The following is a 26,311-nucleotide window of genomic DNA, read 5'->3' on the forward strand; positions in this document are numbered from 1 at the left end:
CTGTTAATTACATGAAATTGCCACTAAATGTCAAATAGTAATGGTCAAATTTGCTCATAGCCTTTTAAATATTTGACAGTTTAATAATATGAAAGATGCCATGTAGTTTGTGTTCATTCATGCTCTTCCACTTTGCATCAGGACATTTTTTATTCTAGTTTCTGTTCTTTCAGACATGCTCTTGGATGACTTCCTGCTGACGTACTTGGTGTTCATGTCGACGAGCGACTTGTGTCAGGCGCTACTGGGCCAATATCTTTCTGTGTTGGGTGACACCTCCGTTTTGCTAAATGTACAGTTTGAAGATGACTGCCCGTACCCAGACATCTACACATAGTCGTCCTTTAGTCAGTTTCATTGAGCAGAGAGATGCCCGCAGGCTTGAGATCCTGTGGGAGCTGTGTTCTTTATAGACCAAGGAACCCATTAACAAAATGAATATGAATAATGCTGGAGTGTCTGACCATACTGTTTCATGACTGCAGCTTAACTCTTTTCAAACCAAAGTGCTTAAATTATATAAATAAATAAAACTTGTGATGTTTGCAGTATTTCTCAGTTTTATATTTTCATACTGGTGTTACTGTGAAGTTATTTAAATGTTAACCCAGTTCCCCAGACTATGATGCATTTATCAGTAGCATATGTGCCCTAGGATGGTCAGGGAGACTTGTGCACACACAAAGCTTAGGTACACGGTGAATGGGTGTGAATGGCCCTGAGGCCTTACGCACAACGTAACCTAACTGCATACTGACTAACTGGATAGTGATATCCTTGGGCTATGCATAGCTTGGCAACAATTGATAAATGCTTGGTGAAAGTGCATGTTGTCAGTTTTGTATTACCAGGGTTTGGGTTCCCAGCTGCCGCTGTGAGACTGTCAAACGTCAGCTATGGAGTTCTGAGCTGAAACCGAGTGCATGTGCTCTTAGTCAGGCAGTTCAGAGTATGTCATCATGGAGGGCACAGTCGAGCTTGGTGGAGTGACAGACCGTGTCCTCTTGGAGAAAGCTGACAGGTGTCACCTGAGAGGTGTTTAGAATCAGTGTTGGGAGAGCTTGGAGCCCCACCTTCCCAAGAGCTGAAATAGAATCCAGTGTCCTGTATCAATTTAAGTTGCTCTGTTCCTTAACTTTTGGGCCTACCTATTGTGCTAAGAAGCACAGAGGAAAGGAGGAGGGGAAGGAAGCGCTCTACAGGAAGCGTAAAGTGTTGCACCTGGTGTCGCAGTGGACTGGTCTGTACAGAGACTTTCTGCGGGAGGAGGAGCATGTCAAGATCTTCATGAAGGTAGGTGGCAGTTGATGGACACAAGCACTCGGGGCTGCATTTCCTATTCAGCTGTTTATACAATATGCTCAGCTTTATACAGCAAGACACAAATTTACAATTTTATCTCATTTTAAGCAGCTGGGCTTTACTTACTGAACCGGAGGAGAATAAGTCACTCGCTCAAGGGAGAGTGCTGGTCTGAGTCCGATTCATATTCATCCTCTTTTAAACCCCTTCTGCAATTTTTCTGTAACAGTTTGGTTTATTAACTGGCATGCCTGGGTTGGTCCTCATTTTAAACAATATAGAAATGCTGATACTGGGCACAACTTCACTGTGGCATACGATGAGCTGTTTTTATTGTCCTACAGACTCTGTATCGATATGTGTTGGATGACCTGTATGAATTCCCATCCTTGGAGAAAGACTTAAAAGAATTTCAGAAGCTTCTGCGTACAACTCGAAGACAGTAAGTGACCTCTGCAGATCCATATAATGCAAGGAAATTTTGCTTCAATCATATACATCTCACTCCATCTGATGAGGATTAATCCAGTTTTATTTCCTTTGATCACTCACATAGAATTTGGATGTTTGCAGTTTATGTACTGCGTATTCACAGATTTGAGTTCAAATGGGACTTGTTGATGGTATATTGTAAGTGCTTATGATAGAGCCAAAGTAAAATAAATATATCACCTGCTCTTATTCAGTGTGTGATTTTGGTCAAACAGAGAGAGGATTTTTTTAGTTAATATAAATTGTCCTTAAAAGACATGGGCAGAAAGCCACTGAGGGTATTCAGCTGAGTGGAGTTTTAGAAATATGGAGTGCTCTGTGTTGAGATGGGGCAATGCCACACCCCCCCCCCCCCCCCTCTGGATGTCCAGGAACCTTGGGGACTGTCAGTATCAATTGGGATGGACCCCTGGGGAACAGCTGTCCTCATACACCTCCCTCTGTGACACAGATTGCTTCTACTGGTGGATGTAGAGCCACAGTGACTCCCATATGTTTCTAAGTGATTTGTACATTTTTAAGTATTTAAGTGCTTTTAAAAGTTCAGAGGAGTGTTTTAAGATGTTATTTTAGGACTGGATGTTATCTTAAGAAATTTAATCTAAACCGCAGTGAATCCTGAATTAGAGGTGCCCAGTTTATCACAGGCTACATAAGGCCCCTAAAAATGTTTCCACTACATATTGTGAGTTCTATACACTTACTAACATCATATAACTAATACAATTAACTGAAAGTGTGTTCATAGTTCAGTTTTTCAAACCTAATGTCATGTTTACCACTTGGTCACTATCAAAACAACCATCAAAGTCAAAGTCCCTCAGTTTAAGTTTGATTTTGTACAAATCTGTGAAAATTGTTTGAGACAACTTGATTTTGTATTTTTATTAACACTGAGCTACATAAAAATAATCTAAAACCGAAAGCATTTCATGGCCTCAATCTCCTATTTAATGCAAATTGTTCACAGATTCATCCCGTAAACATATGCAGCATTGATCACTGATAATCGGCAACACCAGACACAAACTGTAAACACTATGGAAGGGGGTTAAATAATGGTACTGTATTCTCAAACTCCTGTTCTGTATGTGTTTTACTGACACCTATTGGCTGGGTGGAGTGACATAGATCGTGTTTACTGAACAAGACGTATATTTCAGAAGTGAGGGAAAATGCATTTGAAAACAAAGTAGGAAATTCTATCTCTGAAAATTCATAACTTGATTTTTCAATATGAGGAGCCAGTGTACATGGCATTGATTCTATATAGAATCATTGCAGGAACAGATATAGTGTATCACTGGAACCAGGCTTGAAATTTGCCTTGTTCCTTGTATACTAGCAGAACAATGTCTGCCTCACAAATGCATTCATGTTGAAATGGTGGATCTCTATCAAGCCATGCTTATTGCAAAAAGCCCAAGTCCAAATGAACAAGTTCTAAAGGTTGTTAGAAATATCCTGCTCTGGTTCTTTGTCCTACATGCCTGAAAGACAGGTCAGAGGGACAGGAGTGAATGAAGCGCAGCATTTGCACCAACCCATCCTATTGACATGCTGTGATTACTGATTAGCATGTTGCTCTGATTGAGCTGGTCAGCTTGAGATCTTTAAGCCCTGCGGAGGACACTTTTGTTAATGTACACGATTTAATTATAGGGTGGACACAGGCGACTGTTTTCAGGTTTGCTATGCTACGGTATGCATGAAATCACAAATGTAATGAGATTTTCTTGCTTCATCTCTACTAAACTGGCTTAATATGCATAGACATGCTTCTGATTGGACTGTTTCTTCCTTAGCACAGTGGATGAGTACTCACCACACAGAAAGGTAAAATCTCTTTTGAACCTTTTTACTGTTTAATTTGTAGTTATTGAGGCAGCAAGTAATATAGGCATTAGAGCTGTTGCCTTGAAGGACTTAGATTTGAATTCTCACTCCTAGTGTAGTACTCTTAACTAAGATATTCACCCTGAATGATGGGGCAGCTGATAGTGTAGTGTTTAGAGCTGTTGGTTCAGATCTGAAGGTCACACGTGGAAATCTTTTACTGCTGTGGTACCCTTGAGCAAAGTACTTACCCTGAATTGCTGTATTAAAAGTTACCCAGCTATATAGATGGGTAAATAATTGTAGGCAGCTTAACATTGTAAGCCTCTTGGAGAAAAAGCATCATCTAATGAATAAATGTAAATGAGTTCCCCCATTAATTTAATTTAATTGCTGTACTTTTTTTAGTACACAGGTGTAAATTACTGAATAATGGAAAGTAGCTTAGCAACTTGACATAGTAAATTACTGTGGAGAAAGGCATTAGTTAAGTAATGGTTAGTAACAATAAGGAGCATTACAGTTTGATCTGGCTTAACCCAAAACCATGTTGTTTCAATTTAGAAAACAGAATTAAGTTTTCTTGCTTCTTACAGAGGTGTTTTGGTTGTAGTATGAGATTTAGTCACACACACACCCCCCCCCCCCCCCCCCCCCCCCACAATTTCTGCACACCAAATATAACCTTAACAAAGATGATGTCTGCACATTTCCCAAGGGAACCATGCTTCCAAAACACCTTTTCAGAATATAAAATAAGCAGCACTGACTTTTCCTCTTCTTGCAGAATAAAGTGCTCTTCCATCAAACAAGTGTGAAGGAAAACTGGCTGCAGTCAAGAGGAGCACAAAGGGAGAAGGAAGGTAGGCAGTAAAACACAGCATTTCTCTTCCTCCTATGTACCCAAGAACGTATGAGGCTCTGCCGCAGGTGACCAAAGGGAAAAGCAGTTCCGTGGGGATTTACGGCCATGATGAATTAGTTCCTCGGAACGAGCGCCTGCTCGTTATTCACGCTGGCCCTCAGCCATTGGAGGTTTTCAGATTAGCATTAAAAGGTATGCATTTCAGTTTCACTCCAGGAGGCACATGCTCGTATTTCCTGGGCTTTGAAGTCACGAGGTACCCGTCATACGTGTCACACATGGCAGTTACGATGTACAACTTGCCCTTCAAAGCTCTGCATGGACAGGGCAAATTTTTTAGTGCGCAACAGGTGAGATCCGCAAAGCCCTGTCGGCTAGAAACCAAGGTCCTTGCGTCCCACAAATGGCTGCACTGACGCATCAGTGGCACAGACGATCTGCTGGAGCTGTTTGACCTGGAAGGATTTGACGCTCACAGATATGAAGTGTGATGGAAAGCCCAGATGGTGCGTAATGGAATTAATTCTGCCTCGTGCCCAGCTTGGCACAGTCAGCTGATTTGTCATTGGGACTTAGTTCTCACACACGGTCAGTACAGCAGCTTTGTGATTACAGCCCCATGTGTTCAGAATATGGATTAGACCTTGCCCTGTGCTTTAGAAAACTGCAGCTTGAACTGCAACAGAAAGACCTTTTTTCTGACTAGCATTACAGTAATGGCAGTTAATGGCTGTGGCATAACTAATTTCAGAGGAATGATCAAAAAAAGTGAATAGTCAAATTTTTACAAAATATTAGTTTGCGGCACAGTGGATAGTGCTGGTGCCTCATGGTTCCTGGGCCATGACTTAGGATATGGGTTTGAATCCAGCTCCCTCTGTGTGGGTTTCCTTAAGGTGCTCTGATTTCCTTCCATAGTCCAAAGGGGTGTTTTAGGTGAAGTGAAATTGCTTGTAGTGTTTGAGTGAATGAGTGAGTGTGTGATTTTTCTTCTGCGATGGAATGACGTCCTGGTGCTCTATGTTTAGAGGATAGGCTCCAGACCACTATGACCCTGCACTACACCAGTGATTAGTGACAATGGATTGGGTGGAAGGGGGGAAAAGGGAAGGGATAAAATAAAAGGAATGGTGCAGTGATGTTTTGTTTCTCCCACCCCAGTGTTCTGCCATGTCTACGTGACTGTGGACTCCTACTTCAGTGTGAAGATCCCAGTGACAGCTGTGACCCAGGAGGTGCTTGACGCCGTGGCGGACAGGATGGAGGGTGTGGAGGAGGACTTGGCACTGGTCACAGTGTCCTACAGTGGTGGTAACTTCTCTGTGACGTTATCCTCAAGACCCAAACTTTGGAGAAAGGACAGGGGTTTAAAGGGTACTATGTTCTGTGCCATGTTCATCAATACATTTACCAGCATTTTTGTTGTATGAAAACTATGCAACTCATAGTTGTACTCTCTACATAAATGATAGACTTAAGCACTTTGACGTTACTTGAACTTTTCACTTTTTATACCTGAAACCATAAGGTTATAAAGTGAAACTATTTTTCATTAAATTTAACCTGTCTGTGTAACACACGTGTTTGTTTTTATGTGTACTTTCTGTGCAGAAAAACTTATTCTGCAGCCCCATGATATGGTGTACATGGACTCTTTATCCATTCCAAGGAGACTTCTCATTTGCAGGAAGGATTTCAGTCAGATAATGGTATGATTCAATGTCTATCAGAAGAAACCATCTTGCTGTAGCAGCTCTGAGTGTTTTCTAGTCCATTTGTGCTCTTGCAGCCTGCTTGTAAGCATCAAATATTACCCTGATTTCTCAGCCTGATTTTCTGTAAACTGTGTCATAAAGTCTCTGCAAGGATACTATATCCTGGTTCAATTATTGACCCACTTTGTCTTCTGGAAGCTATTTTGATCATAAGAGACACTGAAGAGGTCACCTTTCGGTGGCATGTGAGAATTAGTCTGTTCAGACATTACTTTGGTGGAATCATCAGGTGGACTTACGGCTAGAAAGCAGTGCCCGTTCGATCATCCCCAAAGTGCTTTTCAGAGCTTGAAATGCTGAAAGGAAATTTTTCCTCTGAAGTTCCTGATTTTCAAAGGAACACAAATCGGGCCAGCAGGTAATGTAGTGGTTAGACTCAGAAGGTGCATGTTCGAGTCCCACTTCCTGCTTTATTTCCCGTGTTCAAGGTATTTACCCTGAATTCCACCAGTGGAAATTACCCAGCTGTACAAGTTGGTAAATCACTGTAAGTAGCTTAACATTTTAAGTTACTTTTGAGAAAAGCATCACCTAAATGAATAGTCAGGTTTTATTCCCCAGTCTCAATACATGCATAAGAAGTCAGGAAATGAGTTCTGATCTGGAGTGAATTGACAAAATTTTGACCAGTTGTGGTATAGCTTGTATTTTGGTTATTTTATGAAATTCTTTTTTACCATGCCATGTATTTGTTTCCTGCAGAGTCCACTCACAGACAACACAGAGCTCCAGCAAAGACCTGTTCGCATGCTCAGTATGAACACGTGGGACGTAGCTGTCGCCCTGACCAACTTTGATTGGAGTCTCTTCAACTCTGTACATGAGGTAACACTGCACTAGGCTTTTGAGCCCTGAAAGGCGAACTGTGGCACATTCTTTGAAGTTGGACACTGAGCCACCTGATTCAACCACTTGAACACTCCTTCTTGGTTAACTCTCACTGGTGCTGTAATGAGGGCTGGCAAACCTGTTAGACTCAGCTCTCCTGGTTCAGGAGCTGAATCACTGCACCCAATAACAGGACTGTGCCCATAAGTGCACCGTAACACACTGTCAGCACAGCATGGCTAATGTTGCTTGCACTTTTCCTGAAGCATGTCTGCTGTTACTATTTTGGAACCCTGCAGCAGGAGCTGGTATACTACACGGTGAGCCGACAGGCCAGTGGGGGGCGCACTGCGGCGCTGGAGCTGCTGCTGCAGCGCTGCAATGAGGTGCAGCTGTGGGTGATGACAGAGGTGCTTCTGTGCTCCACACCTGCCAAGCGTGTGCAACTGCTCAAGAAATTTGTGAAGATCGCCGCCCAGTAAGAGACCCACAGTAGCTGATAATACCTTATTAGAGACACATATCCACACATACAAGGGAATGTTTCATTTTTGCTGTCAGAAAATGGGAAGGCAGAAAGTGCAGTATTCTCACAATAGTCTTTCTTAGATGGGCTGGACTAGTCCTTGGAAGGGGAAAAAAAATGGGAAAAGCATATCTAGTGGTTAATTGGTATGTCTGAACCACACAAATGAATGGTCTCAAAGCAGATGTAGGAACACGATGCCATATCCCCGCCTTGTGTACAATTTTGAGCCATATGGCCAGCACTGGGACAGCTGGGTACACCACTCCATCTGTCTCTCTATAGTGTGTCTGAGCTGCCTGACACCTGAATGACCTGTAAAATCACTGTGGATTTCAGCATGCCACTATCTGATTTCCCAAAAGTGCACACTGGTGCACACTAAGTCAAGTTTGGGCCAGGCTCAGGTGAAGGTAAAGCCAGTGTTTGCTGGGGAGGTAAAATTTTCCCTCCAGCTGTTCATGTTAGATCATTAAAGCCCTGCTGTTTGTTGTGTCACTTCCTATATGCAGCTTGTGTTTAAACTCCTGATTCTTAACAATCCCTTCAGTTCACAAAGCCAGGACCTTTTTTAGGAGCTGGAGTTTGTGTGTCTCATTGTTCTAGTGAAAGCCTCAGATTTAATAGAAAAGCCCTGATTTCCTTTGTCATGGAGGACCATCTGTTGCAAAGCATTAACGTGACAACGGTGAAATCCGCCATCAGCTGACCTTTGTGTCTCTCCCCCTCAGCTGCAAAGCCCAACGAAACCTCAACTCGTTCTTCGCCATCATTATGGGCCTGAACACGGCAGCGGTCAGTCGGCTGAGTCAGACCTGGGAGGTAATGAGCCAGAGAACAGATGAATGTGGTGTAGGACAGTACTCATGACAGAAGCAGTCAAAGATTTAAAATGTTTCCTTTCCTTCTTTTTTGCAGAAAGTTCCAGGGAAATTCAGGAAGCTTTTTTCAGAACTTGAAATGCTGACTGTAAGTTATCCTTGCTCTTAAGGTTCCATGGTTATATGATTTAGACAGCAGTTAAGAGTTCTGAATTGTTTTACTTTTAAGAGGATTAATTTTAAAATGTCCTTTAAGATCTCCATATCAATGCCACCAGGTGGCATAGTGGTTAGTGCCAACAGCTTGCAATCTAAAGTTTTCCAGTTTGTCCTCCTGCTTTACTTCCATGGGGCAAGGTATCCTCACCCTGCACTGCTCCTGTAAAAATGAACTAACTGTATAAATGGGTAAATCATTGTAAGCAGTATGCAAACCTAATATTGTAAAGTCACCTTGGACAAAGGCCTGACCGGAATAACAATGTATTGAGCCAATACAGGTTCTGCGTACTGTGGAGTGTGGAGAATATTCCTCTACCCATACAGATAACACCAGAAACACAGCAGCCTGTAGCTCAATAGCCTCAACCCTTGACTTGTCTTCACAGGATCCATCCATGAATCATAAAGTCTACAGGGACACATTTAAGAAGATGAAGCCTCCCAAAATCCCTTTCATGCCACTCCTCCTGAAGGGTAATTTTTCACAGTGCTGTACTTGTTATGATGGTTATGTTAAATGATACATTTCAGAAGCCAAGGAAATTGGTAAACTAAATTGTGTTTTCACAGATTGATGGATTTTAAGTAATAAAATTTTCCAGAATGATGTTTGCCTGTTTTGTAAATTGCTGCCCATCTTTTGTTCATATTCATGAGTGGAAAACATTTTTAAATGTTTGTTTCCTTTCTCTTGTAGACATCACATTTATTCATGAGGGCAACAAGACATTTCTTGATAACCTGGTTAATTTTGAAAAATTGGTGAGTAAATACGGATCCTTTCCAGCATGTAGCAACGACAGGTGATTGTGTATAACCTCCTTGTTTTTCTCTTAGCACATGATTGCTGATGCTGTCCGTCTCATTCGACACTGTCAGATGGATCACATGGGTGAGTACTCACACATTGTGTTTCTGACTTAGTGATCACAAAGTAACAGGACATTAGAAATTAGTCTGAAAAGTATATGTATAGATAGTACATTCAGGTGCTGAATTATACATTAACACAACAAATCATTAACTGAAGCCTTAAGGCCTAATCCAGTGGTGCTGCAGCTGGGATACTAGTATAAATTCATTGGCATGCAGGTAGCATAGTGGGTCAAGCCACTACCTTGGGCCTCAAGGGAGAAGGATTATAGTCATTCCAACTGTAGTACCCATTACTAAGAAACTTGCTTTAAATTGGTCCAGTAGGTGTATAAATGGATAAATTGTTATAAGCTGCTTTGAAGAAAGTGTCAGCTAAATGAATAATGTAGTGCACATACATGTCCTTGATCTATTCAGATAGGGTGAGTCCTGCTTCAGACCCCTTACAGTAAAACTGGGGGATAAGTAGAAAAATATTAATTCTTTAACCTTCGAGTGTTACCTTTGAGACCTTGGCTTTATCTCCTATGTTGGGAAAGGTTTCATGGATCTGTTTTAAAAAAAAAAAAAAAAAAAAAAACACACTAGCTTAATAAGTGTAGTACAATAATGACACACACACACATCATCTGAAACAGCTAGTCCCATGCGGGGTCGCGGGGAGCAGGAGCATAACCTGGCAGCACAGGGCAGATGGCTGAAGGGGGAGGGGACGCACCCAGGACGGGACGCCAGGCTGTCGCAAGGCACCCCAAGCAGGACTTGAATCCCAGACCCGCCAGAGAGCAGGTCCCAGTCCAACCCACTGCGCCACCGTGCCCCCTGTGTAGCACAGTGGCCTCCTGAAATTTCAAGGTTGTTGTGGTTTTACCTACCTTCTGCTGTTGAATGAAAGCTTTCCTCTCTTCTCAGAAAATGAGGTGGTCCAGAAGGAGAGCCCAGAAGTGAGGTCCTACATCAGCTGCCTGCACATCATTGACAATCAGCAGACATTGTTTGAACTCTCACACAGGTTGGAGCCACGGGTGTGAGTTGGCCGCCTGCCTTAAGCGCTTTTGGGGAAGGAGAAGCCCCCCTGAATATGTTGATATACGACCATTAGAAGTGAAAATTATGGGCTGGATTAACTGCTGCTGAACTCATTGCAGAGTCTGTTAAAGGCAAGCTAGACCTGAACTATTGGAAGCGCCCTTTTTGGCCACTGGGGGGAGACGCATCCTACACTGATCACCAAAGGACACCTAGGATGATTTCATCTGCTTCATGAATGCTCAGTCTAAATCATCACTGGAGTCCCCTGTTATCATCAAACATCTTATTATAAATTTCTAGTCTGAAAGTATCCAAAAGTAAAATATATTTCAGCGTTTCAAGGCTGTATTGTTCTATAATGTCAAGACAGGTTCATATCTCATGGCTGAAGCAACATACACATTTTCAGTTTCCAACTGAAACAACGTATAGTGACAGTTCGGTGTCAAAATCAATCAGCAATGTGAACATGTTTATGGAATAACAGTATTACCGTCTGTTAAGTGTTATGATAATCATTACCAACTGGCTGCCACAGGTTCCCTGTCCCTCATCATAGTCATCCAGTTCGTCATCAGCCAGTATGACTGTTTCCCCAATGCAGTGTATGAGCAGATACCATCATATCCCTCCCCGTGTTCTCACACCCTTGTTGCACTTCAAATTATGCAAATGTTGACCTTAAGGTTACTCTGTGTGTGCGTGCGTGAGAGAGAGAGATGGAATAAATGCATTGCATACAAAAATGACACAACTATTAGTGCTCAACATTCAGGATAAAAGGCTTTTCTATGCTGCTGTAAAAATTCCATGTGCAGCAAACTCTGCTTCCACACAGTACATTATTTTTAATTTGTAGTTTGTCCATGCCAAATATTAAAATAATTTAAACAACTTTTTACCTGTTTGAGATGGTAAGCCATTATATCAAGACGGAATGTTTGAATGGTATAAAAGTAGCTAACACAGTGAAATAGCCAAGTAAAGTAGGGGTGATGCAAAGAGATGTATGATTCCTTTGATACTAAATGAATACAGGATTCTCTCCTTTGAAAATATCAGAAGTACAATGATACCCACAAGAGCATGTGGTAGGAGAAATAAGCAAAAACTCCGGAACATATGCTGGGTCACAGTGATCTTGCACAACAGTTTCAATACAAGCAAAATAACTGGAACAAAGATAACAAATTTAAATTTTCATTCCACAAGCATTTCTTATGGTTTTTTGTGCTCAGTTTTAAAATGTAGCATTGTTGTTTGCTATGTACTTATCAGTGTACAGTACAACTAATGTTATGCAAACAGGTAATGTTTTGTCCATGCTTTCAGACAGCTGAAACACTTCTGCTTTTGAGTGCACTGCATGGTTTTTGTACCCAAAAAATAGTGTGGTGCAGGACTAGATAGGTTTATGTGATGCATTGTTTTGTGGTAAACAATGTTTTGGACAAAGTCAAGTCCTACATAAACAGGAAGGAGTCGTTTTTTTCCCCCAATTTTTGCAAGGAGAGTGTGACCGTAAGCAAAACCTCTCTAGAAGCATCTGGGAAGTTGAGCAGAAACACTTTGCTGGGTTTACTCTAGGCACTTTCACATTAGTGGACCCTTATATGGGGTGAGAATCTGGCATAGACATGAATGATGTTTTTTTTTCATGAAATACAAATCTTTGTTTTGCAGAGCAGTGATTTATTACACTTCTCTCAAGCATTTATTTTAGAGCTTATTGAAATTGCATCTTTTTAGTGAAATTCAGTTGCTGTTCATATATATAAAGTAAACATGTAAAATTACCAGGGCACTTAAGACACTGCTGTATTTGTGTTTAAAGAAAGAAGTGTGTGTGCGTGTGTGTATGCATGTGTGCACAGACTATTAGATATTTTAGGGAATTTACTTTTGAGTCAGTATCAGCTATTTATTTTATACCTTTATTTATGTTGTACAATAGTAACATGTTTTAGTATTTGAAAATAAAATATAGTTCCTGTTCATACAGTTGAATAACACAGTAATCCTTCAGAAATAAGTAACTTTTTAATGCAAAAGATGCATTTGTTTCAGTCTATATGACATGGGTCTCAGAACACATAGACAGACTGCTGTGCATGGAAACAAAATGCTTTGTAATACTTCAACTGGAAATATGCTTACAATGTGTGGGAGAATACAGTAATTTTTAATGAAAAATGAGAAAGCAATACATTTATAGCATGTTGGTGTTGCTTGTTCTTCCAAAGTTTTCTTCTAACTGTACATATTTTTGCAGTATTTTAAAAATGTAGTGACAGATTAAAGGTTTTATGTGACATACATACAGACCAAGACCATTTTATGTCTTTGCGCAATCTCTTTTGTCTTTGCATAAGGTAAAACTCTTTGTAGGTGATGCATTGACAGGTAGGTGACAATTAAATGTTTTAGCTCAGCTTTATGTTGCTGGAAAATTTGTGTAATTTCTGTATGATTAAACTTATCATAAAATAAAATCTAAAATCATAACATGCGTCCACGCAACTAGTCTCGAAACAGCTGTAAAGGGACTCATTTATCTTGCATTATAATTTGTGTCTAGTACGTCTGTGAGGGTATGGACGACGGATGGAGGCGGCAGTGGAGAATTGAAGTAGTTGGACCAAAGGTTTATTTTTCTTTACTAAAAGGTGTTCTTCAAAACACATTAACCCCAGCCAAATACAAAAGAAAACATTAAGTTTCAAAGAACAGGAGGCCTGTGAGCCATGAGCTTAACCCGTTGCATCAACAGCAATGCATAGCTCTCCTATTTACTGCATGAGAGTCTGTCTGTGTAAATTTGCATCAATTGGCAACTCCCCCTAGTGACCTAATACAAACTTATATAGCAGTAACTCCACCCTTCTGGTTATACCATAACAGCCTCAACTATTCCAAAGTGCATTTCCCCCCAAAAATTACATCCAACATAAATACTAAAACATACAAACAATACAAAAGATTTTCTACTATAAATATCCCTATCCCTGTCAAGTTGGTTGTGCCCAAGGACTCCCACCTAGAAATACCCCAAATGGTTCAATGAATCTGGTTTGCAATACAAGGTACCAAACACCACAGAATACCAGATAGCTGAATGGTAAGCAAAAAGTTTACAGAAATGATTTTTAAAAACAATAAATGCATTTACTTTTTACAACCAGTTACATGTACTTGTCATACTTTGATAAAAGAAATGTTATTAGTTAATGACAAACGGACAGATACCGGTAGGCCTTTCCCGACACCCAATCTAGTTCAAACAGAAAGCGTTAAATGGAATACTGGACCAAAACAAGTAATGTAGCAGTACAAAGTGAAATGCATGTGAACAAGCAACAAGGTTCAGCACTTCGTTGATGGTATTTTGCCGGCATCTTACCGATTCCTTGCTACCAACTTGCCTGTCACAGCTCAGTCTGTGACAACGTCAATAACCTTCCTTTGATATATTTTATATCAGAACCCTCCGGCCTTACGCCCTGTGTTACCGGGTAGGCTCTGGTTCCCCGCGACCCCGTATGGGACAAGCGGTTCCGAAAATGTATGTATGTAAAATGCCAATACAGAACGGTAACCACTAGTACTCATGTCATTCCTTCTGATTGTGCTCCACAGTGACTTCTAGTGGACATTGCTGAGTTTGCAATATGTCTTAATTTCTTTTTATGGACTTATCTCTTAATATGTAATCATCTGTGGTCACTTTTTACCTGCATCCACAAAATACTACATAGTAGTTTCATTGGCTTTAAGGTTATCTGTTTTACATGGACTTGTGTCTAGACCTTTATACGTGCACGTTTTGAAGCCAATTTTTTCACAGTTGGTTGGCTTGATTACCTATCATTCCTTTAGCAGATTTCTCCAAAGCCAAGTACAGCTCAGAGTAAACAAAAAGCATTTCACAGCACAGGATTAAAAAAAAAAACGTTAATGTTTAAAAATGTTTAAGGTTCATATCCAGCATACTTTTGCATAAACACAACAGATCACAAGACTCAGTTAAATACATACAATACATATTATGTATGTTTTATATACACACATTATAACTGAAATTCACGGGCTGGTGTGCAGAAGTTTATTGATCGAGAGTAAGGAAGGAGATTAATAAGTACTGGCGCTGCTGATCTGAGGAATGCTGAAGTGTGTGTTTACCGCTTAGAGCTGCGATAAAACTCTTACCATAATGGCTGCACCTGCCAGTCCAGCCTGCAGGGGGTGCACTTACACACTTCCAACACTTCTGTCCTCCTAAAGTTTAACTTGGAGAAACTTTTATTCCAAAACATTTCTTATCAGTGCTAAACTGGAGCCACAGTTTGTCTCCTAAGGCTCCAGAGGATCTGTGCAGACTGAAAAGACGGGGTGGGACCCCTGTGCCGTACTTTGAGCATGCCTCTCCCTGCTAGTTGCAATGGATTGTAGCGGTCTGTGCTGTACATGGTCTTCTGTCCCTGTCCTCTAAGGAGGGATCTGCCCCAGCCATGATACCAGCAAGCTGTTGGTTGGCGATAAAGATGAGAAGACCCGGCCCTAACGTTCTTCCCAAGTGAAAGATTCTTTCAATCGGGAAATGTAGTGGAGTGGGGGGCCTCCTAGCAGTCTTCAGCTTGCTCTTAGCAACTATATTCTCAGGCTTATTTCAATACCATTGTACAAGAAGTATGTGCATTCCTCACTGTTGCTTCACTCCCTGTTTTCCTTTGTCAGGGTTATGATGGTCAGGAACGTATCCTGGCATCACTGGATGCTAGGCAGGGAGTGGTAAACCCTGGATAGGATGCCAGTTGATCATGGGGAAGCTATACCTACACATATGCACTCACATATTCACACACAACAGGCAATTAAGAGTAACCAATTTGCCTGAAACGCGTGTCTTTGAGTTGTGGAAGGCAACCAGAACACCCAAGCACAGGGAGAACGTGTCCACGCCACACAGACTGAGATGAATTTAAACCTACGCTGCTACTGCCGCTATGCCACTCTACACTTTTTTTCTCCAAAACAAATAAATTTGTAGCATCCTCCCTGTTTCGTGTTTAACATAGATTATTTATTGCTTAACTGTGGTCTGTATGCTTAGTAGTGTTTGGATTTTGAGACCCATACCTACTGTATACACTGGCAGGCATGTGTGAAGTTCTTTTCAAGTCCTTTCTAGTAGAAATGAATGTTTTTGACTACTCGGTAATACAATTTTTTTTTTTTTTTTTAAACTATACCCCAACAGAAAACATGGTCATATTGTATAAATAGACATTATAGTCTATGTTGATTATATACAAGTAAAAATGTGGAATCTGTTTAGTCTTGGAGTTTTTTCTACATTGTCACCTTTCAGCATATTAAAAATAATATCAAAAGTTGGCACTGGATTATTCAGAGTTATTGCCTAAAGGCTTTCACAGGAGTAGCACAAGCATGTAATTGTAAGTGATGTAGTAAAAATGATAAACATTGTATGATATTGAATGCCATTTCCAGACAGCAACCTTGCACAATAAGGCCTAGACAAAGCACAGGAAAACTGATGTTTAGCCCACACAAAAGGTGCCAAAAAACAAACTGAAATAATTCTTACCCAATCAATGCACTGACACCATCAATCCCATATACAGATCATTTTAATCTCAGTGGGACCTTGTTGTCAGGCGAAGATTAAAGAAGAAATCATTACCCTGCAGGATGAGATGAAACCTTGACTCCAGGACTCTGTGTAATATTTCATCAGGATTCTGACAAATGGAGGAGTTCTGCACATCTCTAATGGATGCCAGAAGGAGCCTAACACAATACACACAATGCACACAGCCCCTGATTAAAGAAACATACAATAAGGGGTTCAACATCACATCCTCATCAGAGCAACTGAGCTTCTGGTCCAGGGACAGCAATAGCAAATGGGAATCACATTATTGCTTAAAATGATTGTCTATCTTGATTACCTGTGAGCACTTTTAAGATCATATAGTGCCTCTGTCGTTTCCCGGGGTGATTTCTACAAAGGCTGCAATCTGCATTGGCCCGGAGGCCTTGCTCAAATACTCCAGACGTGTATTTCTCCTGCCATGGACGACGAATTAGAGTGATCCATTAGTATTCCTCTGTACAAAAGGTCAATGTCAAGTGAATACGATCTAAAAGTCAATTTCTACTCGTGTATGTAATCTCCAGGGAGTTTTGTTCCTGTTTGCTGTGACAAACATTGTGCATCATGCAGCTTGAACATGTTACTGCATCTTAACCCTTCTTTACTATGTGCTTATGAAGTTTAACAATTGCAGTGGTGCTTGGCCATGTTCAGGGCTTCGGTCATGCAGTAATCCTCACCACACTGAAACGCTACAGAAATCTATCACAGCTCAGCCAGACTGTAAGAAAACGAGGAGCTCCTCAGCTACAGTCGGGTATAGAACTTGCAACCCTTCTCTCCTAATGTGACATCCATATGTGCTGGAAGTCCACGCGAACATGGCAAGAACATGCAAATTCCACACAGCCTGAGCCTGATTTGAGCCTGCACCAGACCAGCCTAGGCACTGTGAGACCGCAGTACCATCCTTCATTGATTTACTGCCCTATTATACACTGGAAATAATAAAGATTGTTACATTTATGATAATTGGGCACTTTTGGACATTACGGTTTCTTTTTCTCATCCTGCTATTTCTATACCCTTGTCATTGGAGAAAGGGTTTGCACTGTCAAAGTAGTGACAGTGATGAGTTTACATTTATTTATTTAGCTGATGCTCTTCTCCAACGTGACCTACATTGTTAAGCTACTTACTTATTTACCCATTTATACAGCAAGGTAATTTTACTGGAGCAATTTAGGGTAAGTGCCTTGCTCAGGGATACTGCAGCTGGAGCTGGGATTCATACCAGTAACCTGTGGATCCAAAGGCAGCAGCAGATCTAACCACTACATTAACAGCTGCTGAATTATGTAGGGACGATTGTTTCTGTCTGAAAAAAAATATTTTGTGATGCGTTCCATATTCTGAAAGTGATCACACCTTGAAGTAGGCTGATACCCTCCCTTTCTCTTCCGCCGATTTTATTGTGAAAACGTCTGCTCGTCGTTTTTAGTCTACTCTCTGATCTTACCCTTTAACTTGAAATCAGATTCAGAATTCTACTTCAGTTTCTCTTGGATTTTTCAGGATGTTTGTTCAGAAGTCCCTATGATTTTGCGAAAGCAACTTGTGTTCATCACATCCTGGCATCTCAGCGATACGGTGGAAACTGAACGAAAACTCTTGGCAAGTGCAGACTTACATCTGCTTTTTTGATGACTCCCAACCCCACCAACACTGAAGATAAAAGACTTTGCATACCAGAACCATCTGTAGAAACTCAAGCTCAAGGGATGGAAGGGGCCAGTTTTCTGGGTGCCCTGTCTCTGAAAAAAATTGGATGAAGACATTCAAATTGTTCTGTTGGACCGTCTACCTGCAGGCCTTCTTACCTAGAAGGTTTTACTACTTCTGCTCCTTGGTTTCATTTCACATGGGGAGGGAATGAGCATCAGGTGTTGCTATCTGTGGCCTTCTGTGTAAAGACAGACTTTGGGAAGGAACTAGTTGGGCCTGAGTGTGGGACAGTGTGGAACTACGTTTATATTGTGTTTTATTGTGTTTTGGGATGAATGATTTTTCTGTTTTGTGGCAAAGCTCATGTTTTCGTGATTGCTTTTCTGTTTTCCACTACAAGAAATCACTACTTCAGCTATTTTTCAGCGCTTAACTCGATACATTCTTAGAGTTAGACAGGAACATTGCAAGATTTGAGTATCCCTGAATTGGGTTTTAATCATTTTAACAATTTCAACATGATCCAGAGGTTACAATTTTAGGAAGAAAAGAATGATGGGGCTTTCTTGGGGTCAAAGGGTCAAAAACCCACAACGGTCGTTTTGTGAAATACACTTACGCCCCAGTTTATGAGCTTAATGCATTTTTAAGGAAGTACTCCTATATCGTGACTTAAATGCCAATTTATATAAATGAGAAAATTATTCTTGAATGTCGTGCTGTTTTATGCTTTGTTGGCAACAGACCCTTAGACCCTTGATTATTTTATCCCGAAGCGCACCTTTGAGATGTGACTGAAAGCGCTGAGATTTATGCTAAATTGCTCCAATACGCGATGTCGCCAGTAGGGGGCAGCAGTCACTTACTATGCTGTACTGTAGTCTTTCACTTCTGAAGCGCATTATTACCATAATGGATTCATTGAATAGCACTTGAAGTACAAAATCACTTGGGCTGTAGAACATCTGTATTGTAAAAAAGTTGTATGAAGTCATTTGTAATGAATAAGCTGACTCTAATGCTGTATTTACTTTTAAATTCCAACTCTCCTGAGGGGCTTATTAAACTCAATTTTCAGACTGCAGATATTAATTGTTCTTGGATTTTGTTATTATATACTGTGTTCTTGCAGGTTTTTGTAATGGCGTCTGCAGTTCCAGTCATCTCTGATGGCTCTACCATATTCCAAATGTACAAGTAAATGTGGTTTCTTAAAAGATGTAACCAGAAATGTCATATCTTGAATGTACATGAAAGATTTTACAGACACTATACTTTCTGTAGCAGGCTTGAGCCAGTTTGTATAAAGTATTTCTTATATCATTTTAATATATTTGGAGAGCTGCTTTCTATTCAGGACACCAGTGTCAGATGCTGTTAAAGTTATTGTGATCTTCAACATTTATCTCTTAGGGAAAACAAAACCTATACCACAAGGGCCCTTAAGGCATGCAAAAATTTCTCGTTAAACTTGAGTGTTATTATGTAACTATAACTGGTCTAAATCTTTCCCTTTAAATGCAGTTGAATTAAATGACATTATATAAATAACAGGACTTACATTAAACCCTTCGCACTGTAAAAGACAGCTCCTCCTCCTCCGATCCAGAATCCCTGCCATTATTCTGAGCTGCTAGCTTTTACTGTGCCGAGGGTAAAGACTCCCACATACTGACACAAGAACAGCAGGTCAGGAACCCCTCCTCTCCTTTCTCGCAACCTTCAGAGAATATCTGCAGAAAAACTTTCTGCTTGGAAATATTACAGTTACATGACTTCTCAGGCAAGTTTTTCCTGTAAAAAAATTCTATACCCTGTAATTTACCTCATTTCACACTGGTGAAAACAATAAGAGTCCTTTTTCAAGTTACCAGCCATTATCTGTGGGGATAAAATGGGGGAAACATCCACTCCCACAGTGACAAATCCTACAAGTTCGCAATCGTTTGTACCTGTATTGTTCGGCAAATTGCTTCCATCATCAGCTCTAATTATGGTTATCATTTATGCTATGTTGTGAACTGTCACACTGGCTGTTTGTAATTACATTTCGGGTGATGCTTCATTGCCTACCTAATGAATTCTGTGTATATGCTCATACAGGTTGCTGTTTTGTTAATATAATGAAGAGCATTTATTCCTGCAAATTCCTGTGTTATTTCTATGGTAACATAATTGGTTGTGACCAGAATCACAAAAAGTTGAGAAATAAATGCCAGTCTTCTGCAGATTAAAATCTAATTGAGAAGTGAAATCACGGCTTTCTTTTTGAAGAAGTCAGGAAATTATGCTTGACGGGAGACTACTGCTGAGACTGAATGATGCCAATAATGAATAATATTTTCAAACTAAAGGACATAACCGATCATTTCTGCTTGTGAACATTACTCTATTAGATACATTTAACAATCTTTTTCCTTTTTTACTGTCTGTTCAGGTTCATTAACATTGTTCTACATTTCTTCATTATTCTTTGCAAGAGTAATGTCAGAATAATTTTAATCTTATTCTCAGTAGCGATCAATAAGTGGCCCGATAGCAAATTTGAATAGGAGGTCTCCAGCCTAGTAGGCCTTACCCTACCATTGTCCCCCCTGTGTTTCTGTCTGTGATGAACAGTTAACTGGTTACTTTATGTGCTACTTCATTAGCAGTTTCCATTCATCCTCAGTTTTACAGCACTAGGTGTGTTAAAGTCCAACGGAAGTTAATATGTAGTTCAGATCTTACCTGGACGGAGTTGAAGAAAACTGCATGCACATTAGGCGGCTCATTGATTTTGATGACATTCTTTGGGACACCTTGGGGGATGATGCGCTTCTCATCACTTCAGTGGCCTCGGCACTGATGAAGACCTGGTAGTCACAGCGATTGTCCTCCTCCGGTGCCCACTGTCAACGAACCAGCTTTATGTTCTATCTAGAGTGGCTCAGGAAAAACTGCGATGATCCTGTTAACAGGACCCTTAGTTTTCTTTACGTCAAAGGTTAGCTTTCAAAGGTGTTTGAGGGCTGTCACAGGTATAAAAACCACTAACAGTGCTACAGCAATGATCATTATTAACAACAGTCACTAAAAGAAAGTACGTGCTGGTCTTTACAGTAGACGTGAAATATTAGAGTCAAGGTTTTGGGAACAGAGCAGCACCAAAAGACAAGGTGGAGCCAGTCATCCATAGAACTGCTGGAATTAAGATGACCCTACAGGAATTTTCTCTTCCTTTCACCACAGATTTTATTTGCAGTCACAAAAATAAGTGGTGTGGAGGACTGTTTGACATCCAGACTGTACCGAGAAGGAAGAAGATGTGCCATGACAAGTATTTGCATTGAGCCCTCCCATCAGACCCCAGTGTCTATAAGGAATAAAGGAAAACAACGGTGAGCGCTAATCAATGTGACAGGATGGCAGGCTCTCTCTTGTGTTAAACTGAAGGCAATGGCAGAGCAGAAAAGTCCAGTGATTGCAAGAGACAGGAGAGCTCTGCCCCTGAAGGGCCCTTGGACTCCATGCCTGGAACGTGGTTTGTGACAGGAAGGTCAGGTTGTCCCCGGTCGGCGTAGAGGAATACAGAGCAGGTGATGGCCTCTGTGAAACCGAAGGCTTCCTTTCGCACTTCCTTTGACTGCTCCGCCTTGCTTGATGGCATTGAGAAGCACCCTTTCACAGGTCGAGATGTACTAGTGCAACATCACACCAACACAAGTCACCCCGGTACCAAATCCTGCGACTTTCAGCCTTAGTGCCAATGACTAGTTTACAGGCAGAGGACTCTTCAGAGCCAAATACCCCACTGTCCATTGGTCTCCACACCAACTGATTCCATCTGGACATGAATGAAGAAGCCTTTTTGCCAGGAGTGGAGGAAATTAGGGGTCCAGGTCCTGAAGGATTCCTGTAAAAAATTATTAATGTGTAACCTGTGGCAAGATTTTTTGGAATAATGGGGTGTGCGACGCTCACAGCAAGTACACTCGGAATCTATGACGACTTTTTCACTAGACTCCTGATTTTATTTTCTTAGATGATATGTAAATAAGTTACACGTAACACTGGCCTTCATCAGATCCATAGCCCAGCAGCTCGACTGAATGCGGAAAACTGCAATGCCTTCAAACGTAGCTATGATCAATTAAGTCAATGGCATCTTTAAAAAAAAGGGGGAATAATTCTTCCCAGGAGCCAATATTTATCCATGTCTGCATTTCGGTTCAATTAAGAATAACCAGCTGAACTAGACAATTTTCTTCCTTGTTTTAATTACCCAGCAATTGTCAACTAACACCTCAAATTGTAGTGCAAACTTTTCTGTGGCCTTGGTCTGGTTCAGCTCTATATCTTCAAAAGATGGAATTAATGTTCTATCGATAGAATCATTACTCCACCAAATTAAAGTCCCAGCTGATGGATTGGTTTGTGGGCCACTGTGCGACATGAAAGGAGTAATTAGTATTCATTACTTCACACTCTACAACATTCCAATTATTAATGAACTTCAGGAGCGGAGCCACGGCGAATCCATCATGGGTGCCTCGGCGTGCCGTATTCATCACCGTGCAGAACAAGCGTGCAGGTCAGCTACAAGGAATAATCTTGTTATTGGATTTACCACAAGGAACTGTCAGGGTTCAGAAAACACAGCTCTGGGAAATGTTCAGTGAATCTCCCCACAGATGTTTCCTATTCATGCGTCTCATGGTCGTCTTCTCTCACGTTTGTGTAACTCTTCTAAGTGCAAAAGAAAGAGTAGAAGTGCACAGGCGCTCACAGCTGCCGTTGCAGGAAAGGCACCAAAATTTAGTGGCATCACACCCTGCAAAAATACCTTCACCGTGCTTTTACCTATACCTTCATGCACTCTTTTATCTTGTCTGGTGGGCAATTTCATATTTTCAATAAGGTTTTGTTTCTGCAAATATCGGACAGATATGCAGATAAGATGATCAAACTTGACCAGGATGGTAGATGAAAACACACAATAAACATACTTATACGGGATGTCTAATCTGAAAGATATCCAAAATTTCTTAGCGTGTTTATTAGAGAGCACAGAATATCATTACATCCTTGCGTCTGTGTTATGGTCTGCATTATAAGACAATTGTAAGCGATATTATAAGTTTTATAAGTAATATAGTGATAAAAACATGAATTTAGGGTTGATCCCAACCCTATCCCTATTCCTAACTCTAATCTTACCCTGAAAGTTGTCAGATTATGTTCCAAAGGGGCTGATGCTGTAACCTTCACAAACAACACTTTTCTAAGTATGATCAATACATACACCTCTAAGATATAACCTACACAAATTAAACATTTTATCTAAAATTAAAAATCCCTGAAAACATAGTTTTTAGTCTAGTGGCTCTATTTCTGAATCACAGAGTCCATGCAAAATAACATTCAGATGGAAATGACTATTCTGATAATTTCATGCAAATTTGTCAGGAAATATCTAATTTGTCAGAAATGGCATTAGTCATCCTTTGTGTATACAAATATAAATGAAATTAAGACTGATAAAATCTGTAATTAGATTTTTCTGGGGAAATTCAAGGTACTAGTAAGCCTTATGCACAAATATTTTTTAAAGTGGGAAAAATTGTTATAGATTAGTTATCATTTACTTCATGCTTTTTTTTTTTCCCCAAAAGCAGCTTATGTTATGAAGGTATTTGATTATTTACCCATTTATACAGCTGGGTTATTTTACTAGAGTGATTTTAGGGTAAGTATTTTGCTGAAGGGTACTACAGCTGGAGATGGAACCTGTGACCTTTGGGTCCAAAGGCAGCAGCTCTAACTACTACACTAACAGTTGTCAAATGAGCTGATTATTAGATGGAATGACTGTATCAAAAGCAGCCTTTTAAGACCCCAAGTCATCATACTCAGTTTAGAATAAACTATGTGAACCTGTAAGTGTCAATGCAGCATTTAAACTAACAGCCATTTACCTATGATGCAAAGATGTTACAACGATTACAGCAACCGATGTTCTTTTCTTATTTTATTTCTGCCCAGGAGCAGAACCAGAAGCAGGCTGACCCTCTACTCCAGGATCTTAGTTAATTCTATGTGACCATGGCTTGTAGTATTTAAATGACTAGAAATGACCAGGAGAATTCAGTGACTCTAAAAACTTCTGCTGAATGAAACTTAGTTCAACGCATCTGGGCTGCAAACCTTAATACAAGCTGAGCATAATGCACAGTATGCAGTAAACTTGTGATCACATTCACTTTTGAACTACATGACATAATTAGAAAGTCAACAGATACCTGATGTAGCTCTACAAAAACAAAACAAACTCTCAGTAAAGTCTCTCTCAGCCCTCCTGGCACTGTCACACCACTTTGAGATGGGTCTGACCCAGTTGCAAATTCATGCTACTTCCTATGCTGGTGTTTGACGAGGAGCAGCCAGAGCTCACAGTTGGCCAGGATGGCAGCATTCTCCAAGGACATCCTGTCTTTTGGCAAGCCCTTGGTGCTCCAGGCTGCCATGGTGGCACCATCCATGAGCATGAGGACTAGGTCCAGGCTGGCTATCAGCAGGGGGATGGCATCACGGAGCATGGATGGTACTCAGGAGTGACTATAAACCCTGAGGAGCTCAGCTGCGTCTGTGAACAAATTTATTCTATCATTAATTCATAAGTGCAATATTTTTATGCTGTAGAACAACTGACCAAAAACATAATTTACAGTTTTCATTTGTTCGGGACTTCAGAACCTAAAGCTATGAAACCCTGAACCAATCTATGCATGTACACAGAAAACTGCTGTCATTACTAAAGCGTCTTGTAAAAAATTTGCATTATGAATTTTAGGTCAGCATTACACCTAAAACAATGTAGATTATTAGATAATTCAATGCCACTGATACACTTGCTTAGACTATGTGAAAGAGGCAGCTCTCCATGTACAGGGACCCTAGAGTATTGGTGTGTGTTTCAGTATATCACTGCTTCTATTACACAGTCATATTTGTATAGGTACAACTCTATTTAGCAAAGACTCACCACGTATCTCTCAAAATAAAGACATCAGAGTGTATAACTCAAAAGCATTCTATTGTAAGGGACATCTCAACTTTAAGATTTCTCAGCAGACTAATCAGTTAACATCGTGAAGCAGGTTGAGACTGGCTGAGATGGACACAACACAGACAGCGAGTAACATGGCTTATTTAGGTTGCATTTCTATCAGAAGAGGTGTTATTTTGCATGCATACATGTAAACGCATGTATATATGTTGTACATGTCTCATCACAAACACTAAATCAAAATGATTGAAGACTGGTTTCACTTTTACATTCCCCTACTGAACTGTCCTGCACAACAAATCTGGTATCTCAAAGACAATTTTAGCTCCTGAATATGCATAACAGTTCACTAAGTCCAGTGTGCTGCTTTACTGAATGCAAACTGAATGTAAGAACTGCGCAGCCTATGCATTCGGAATGGTCACAGCATTACATTTGGCCTTGATCGACACTGTCTTCTCATTTATAATCACATGAAGGCAGCGGTTACTCAAAAAGGTATCAGTTATGACAAATGTTGAAAATGGCAAGTCAAACATGCAGAAGCATAATATTTATGTGCTGATTGGAGAGATGAAAAACACAACACATCGAACCGCAGTCCTCCAAAACGTTAAAATCTCATTCAGAATCAATTTTACATCTATTCGGGGCTTCAGCAAGTCTTCTGTGACCCCTGAACAACAAATCATGCACCTAGAAAATGCATAATAAATTCAAAGACAGTTAAAAATCACTCCCATTTTATTCTAATGCATTATGGATTGCCTGTAATATCATTCAGTCTGGGGTGAACCATTTTTAATTTCCAACAGCTGTTGAGGTTTTTGAAGTAAGTTAATGATTAACATAGAGTGTCTGATTTATTAGTCTAAACTCCATTGCTTCCAGGTCAATGGCATGAAGACAAATCATTTATCTTGATATATTCAAACACCATCCTTCCACATTCCATCATTTCTTACTTTTCCAAATAAGAAAGCCCACTGTTCAGAATGGACTTGCTTGAAGATGTTTTACACATATCTTTCTTTCAGTTGTAAAAGTTTGGGATTAGGAGTCATTCTCCAGAATTTTAAATCAGTGTTACATACATATGGAAACATGTCATTTTCCCCAAAATAATTTAAATGCACATGCAGAAGTTGTCTTCATCGATATTTGTATTTAAAAAAATTTCGCAACATTTCTGCATTATTAACGTTTTGTCAGTTTCTTACTTTCAAAAATGTTGAAAGAGAGGAACTGTGCAATTGCCTTCATTTCTTCAGTAGGAACACAAAGTATTTATTGGCTGCTATCAATAACTAGTGAAATCTTTGCCCCTTCCTTTTTCGACTTGGGAT

At 40.3% G+C, this 26,311-nt stretch overlaps 1 protein-coding gene across 2 annotated transcripts in view; it reads left to right on the forward strand.

Moving 5' to 3' along the window:
* rapgef5b (Rap guanine nucleotide exchange factor (GEF) 5b) overlaps positions 1 to 12,882 on the forward strand; it is a 48,990-nt gene extending 36,108 nt beyond the window's left edge. Inside the window, exons 12-26 of one of the 2 annotated variants that reach the window (XM_018740757.2) lie at positions 174 to 252; positions 1,149 to 1,293; positions 1,647 to 1,744; positions 3,600 to 3,630; positions 4,418 to 4,493; positions 5,657 to 5,806; positions 6,107 to 6,204; positions 6,973 to 7,095; positions 7,398 to 7,576; positions 8,356 to 8,446; positions 8,543 to 8,593; positions 9,054 to 9,141; positions 9,365 to 9,429; positions 9,505 to 9,559; positions 10,456 to 12,882. In XM_018740757.2, the coding sequence (XP_018596273.2) occupies positions 174 to 252; positions 1,149 to 1,293; positions 1,647 to 1,744; positions 3,600 to 3,630; positions 4,418 to 4,493; positions 5,657 to 5,806; positions 6,107 to 6,204; positions 6,973 to 7,095; positions 7,398 to 7,576; positions 8,356 to 8,446; positions 8,543 to 8,593; positions 9,054 to 9,141; positions 9,365 to 9,429; positions 9,505 to 9,559; positions 10,456 to 10,574 (1,448 nt within the window). In that variant the 3' untranslated portion in view covers positions 10,575 to 12,882. The remainder of the gene's footprint in view (positions 1 to 173; positions 253 to 1,148; positions 1,294 to 1,646; positions 1,745 to 3,599; positions 3,631 to 4,417; positions 4,494 to 5,656; positions 5,807 to 6,106; positions 6,205 to 6,972; positions 7,096 to 7,397; positions 7,577 to 8,355; positions 8,447 to 8,542; positions 8,594 to 9,053; positions 9,142 to 9,364; positions 9,430 to 9,504; positions 9,560 to 10,455) is intronic. The other variant, XM_018740758.2, reaches the window with a different exon arrangement.
* Positions 12,883 to 26,311: the final 13,429 nt, after the last annotated feature.

Source organism: Scleropages formosus, chromosome 18, assembly GCF_900964775.1.
Source record: "Scleropages formosus chromosome 18, fSclFor1.1, whole genome shotgun sequence".
NCBI lineage: Eukaryota > Metazoa > Chordata > Actinopteri > Osteoglossiformes > Osteoglossidae > Scleropages > Scleropages formosus.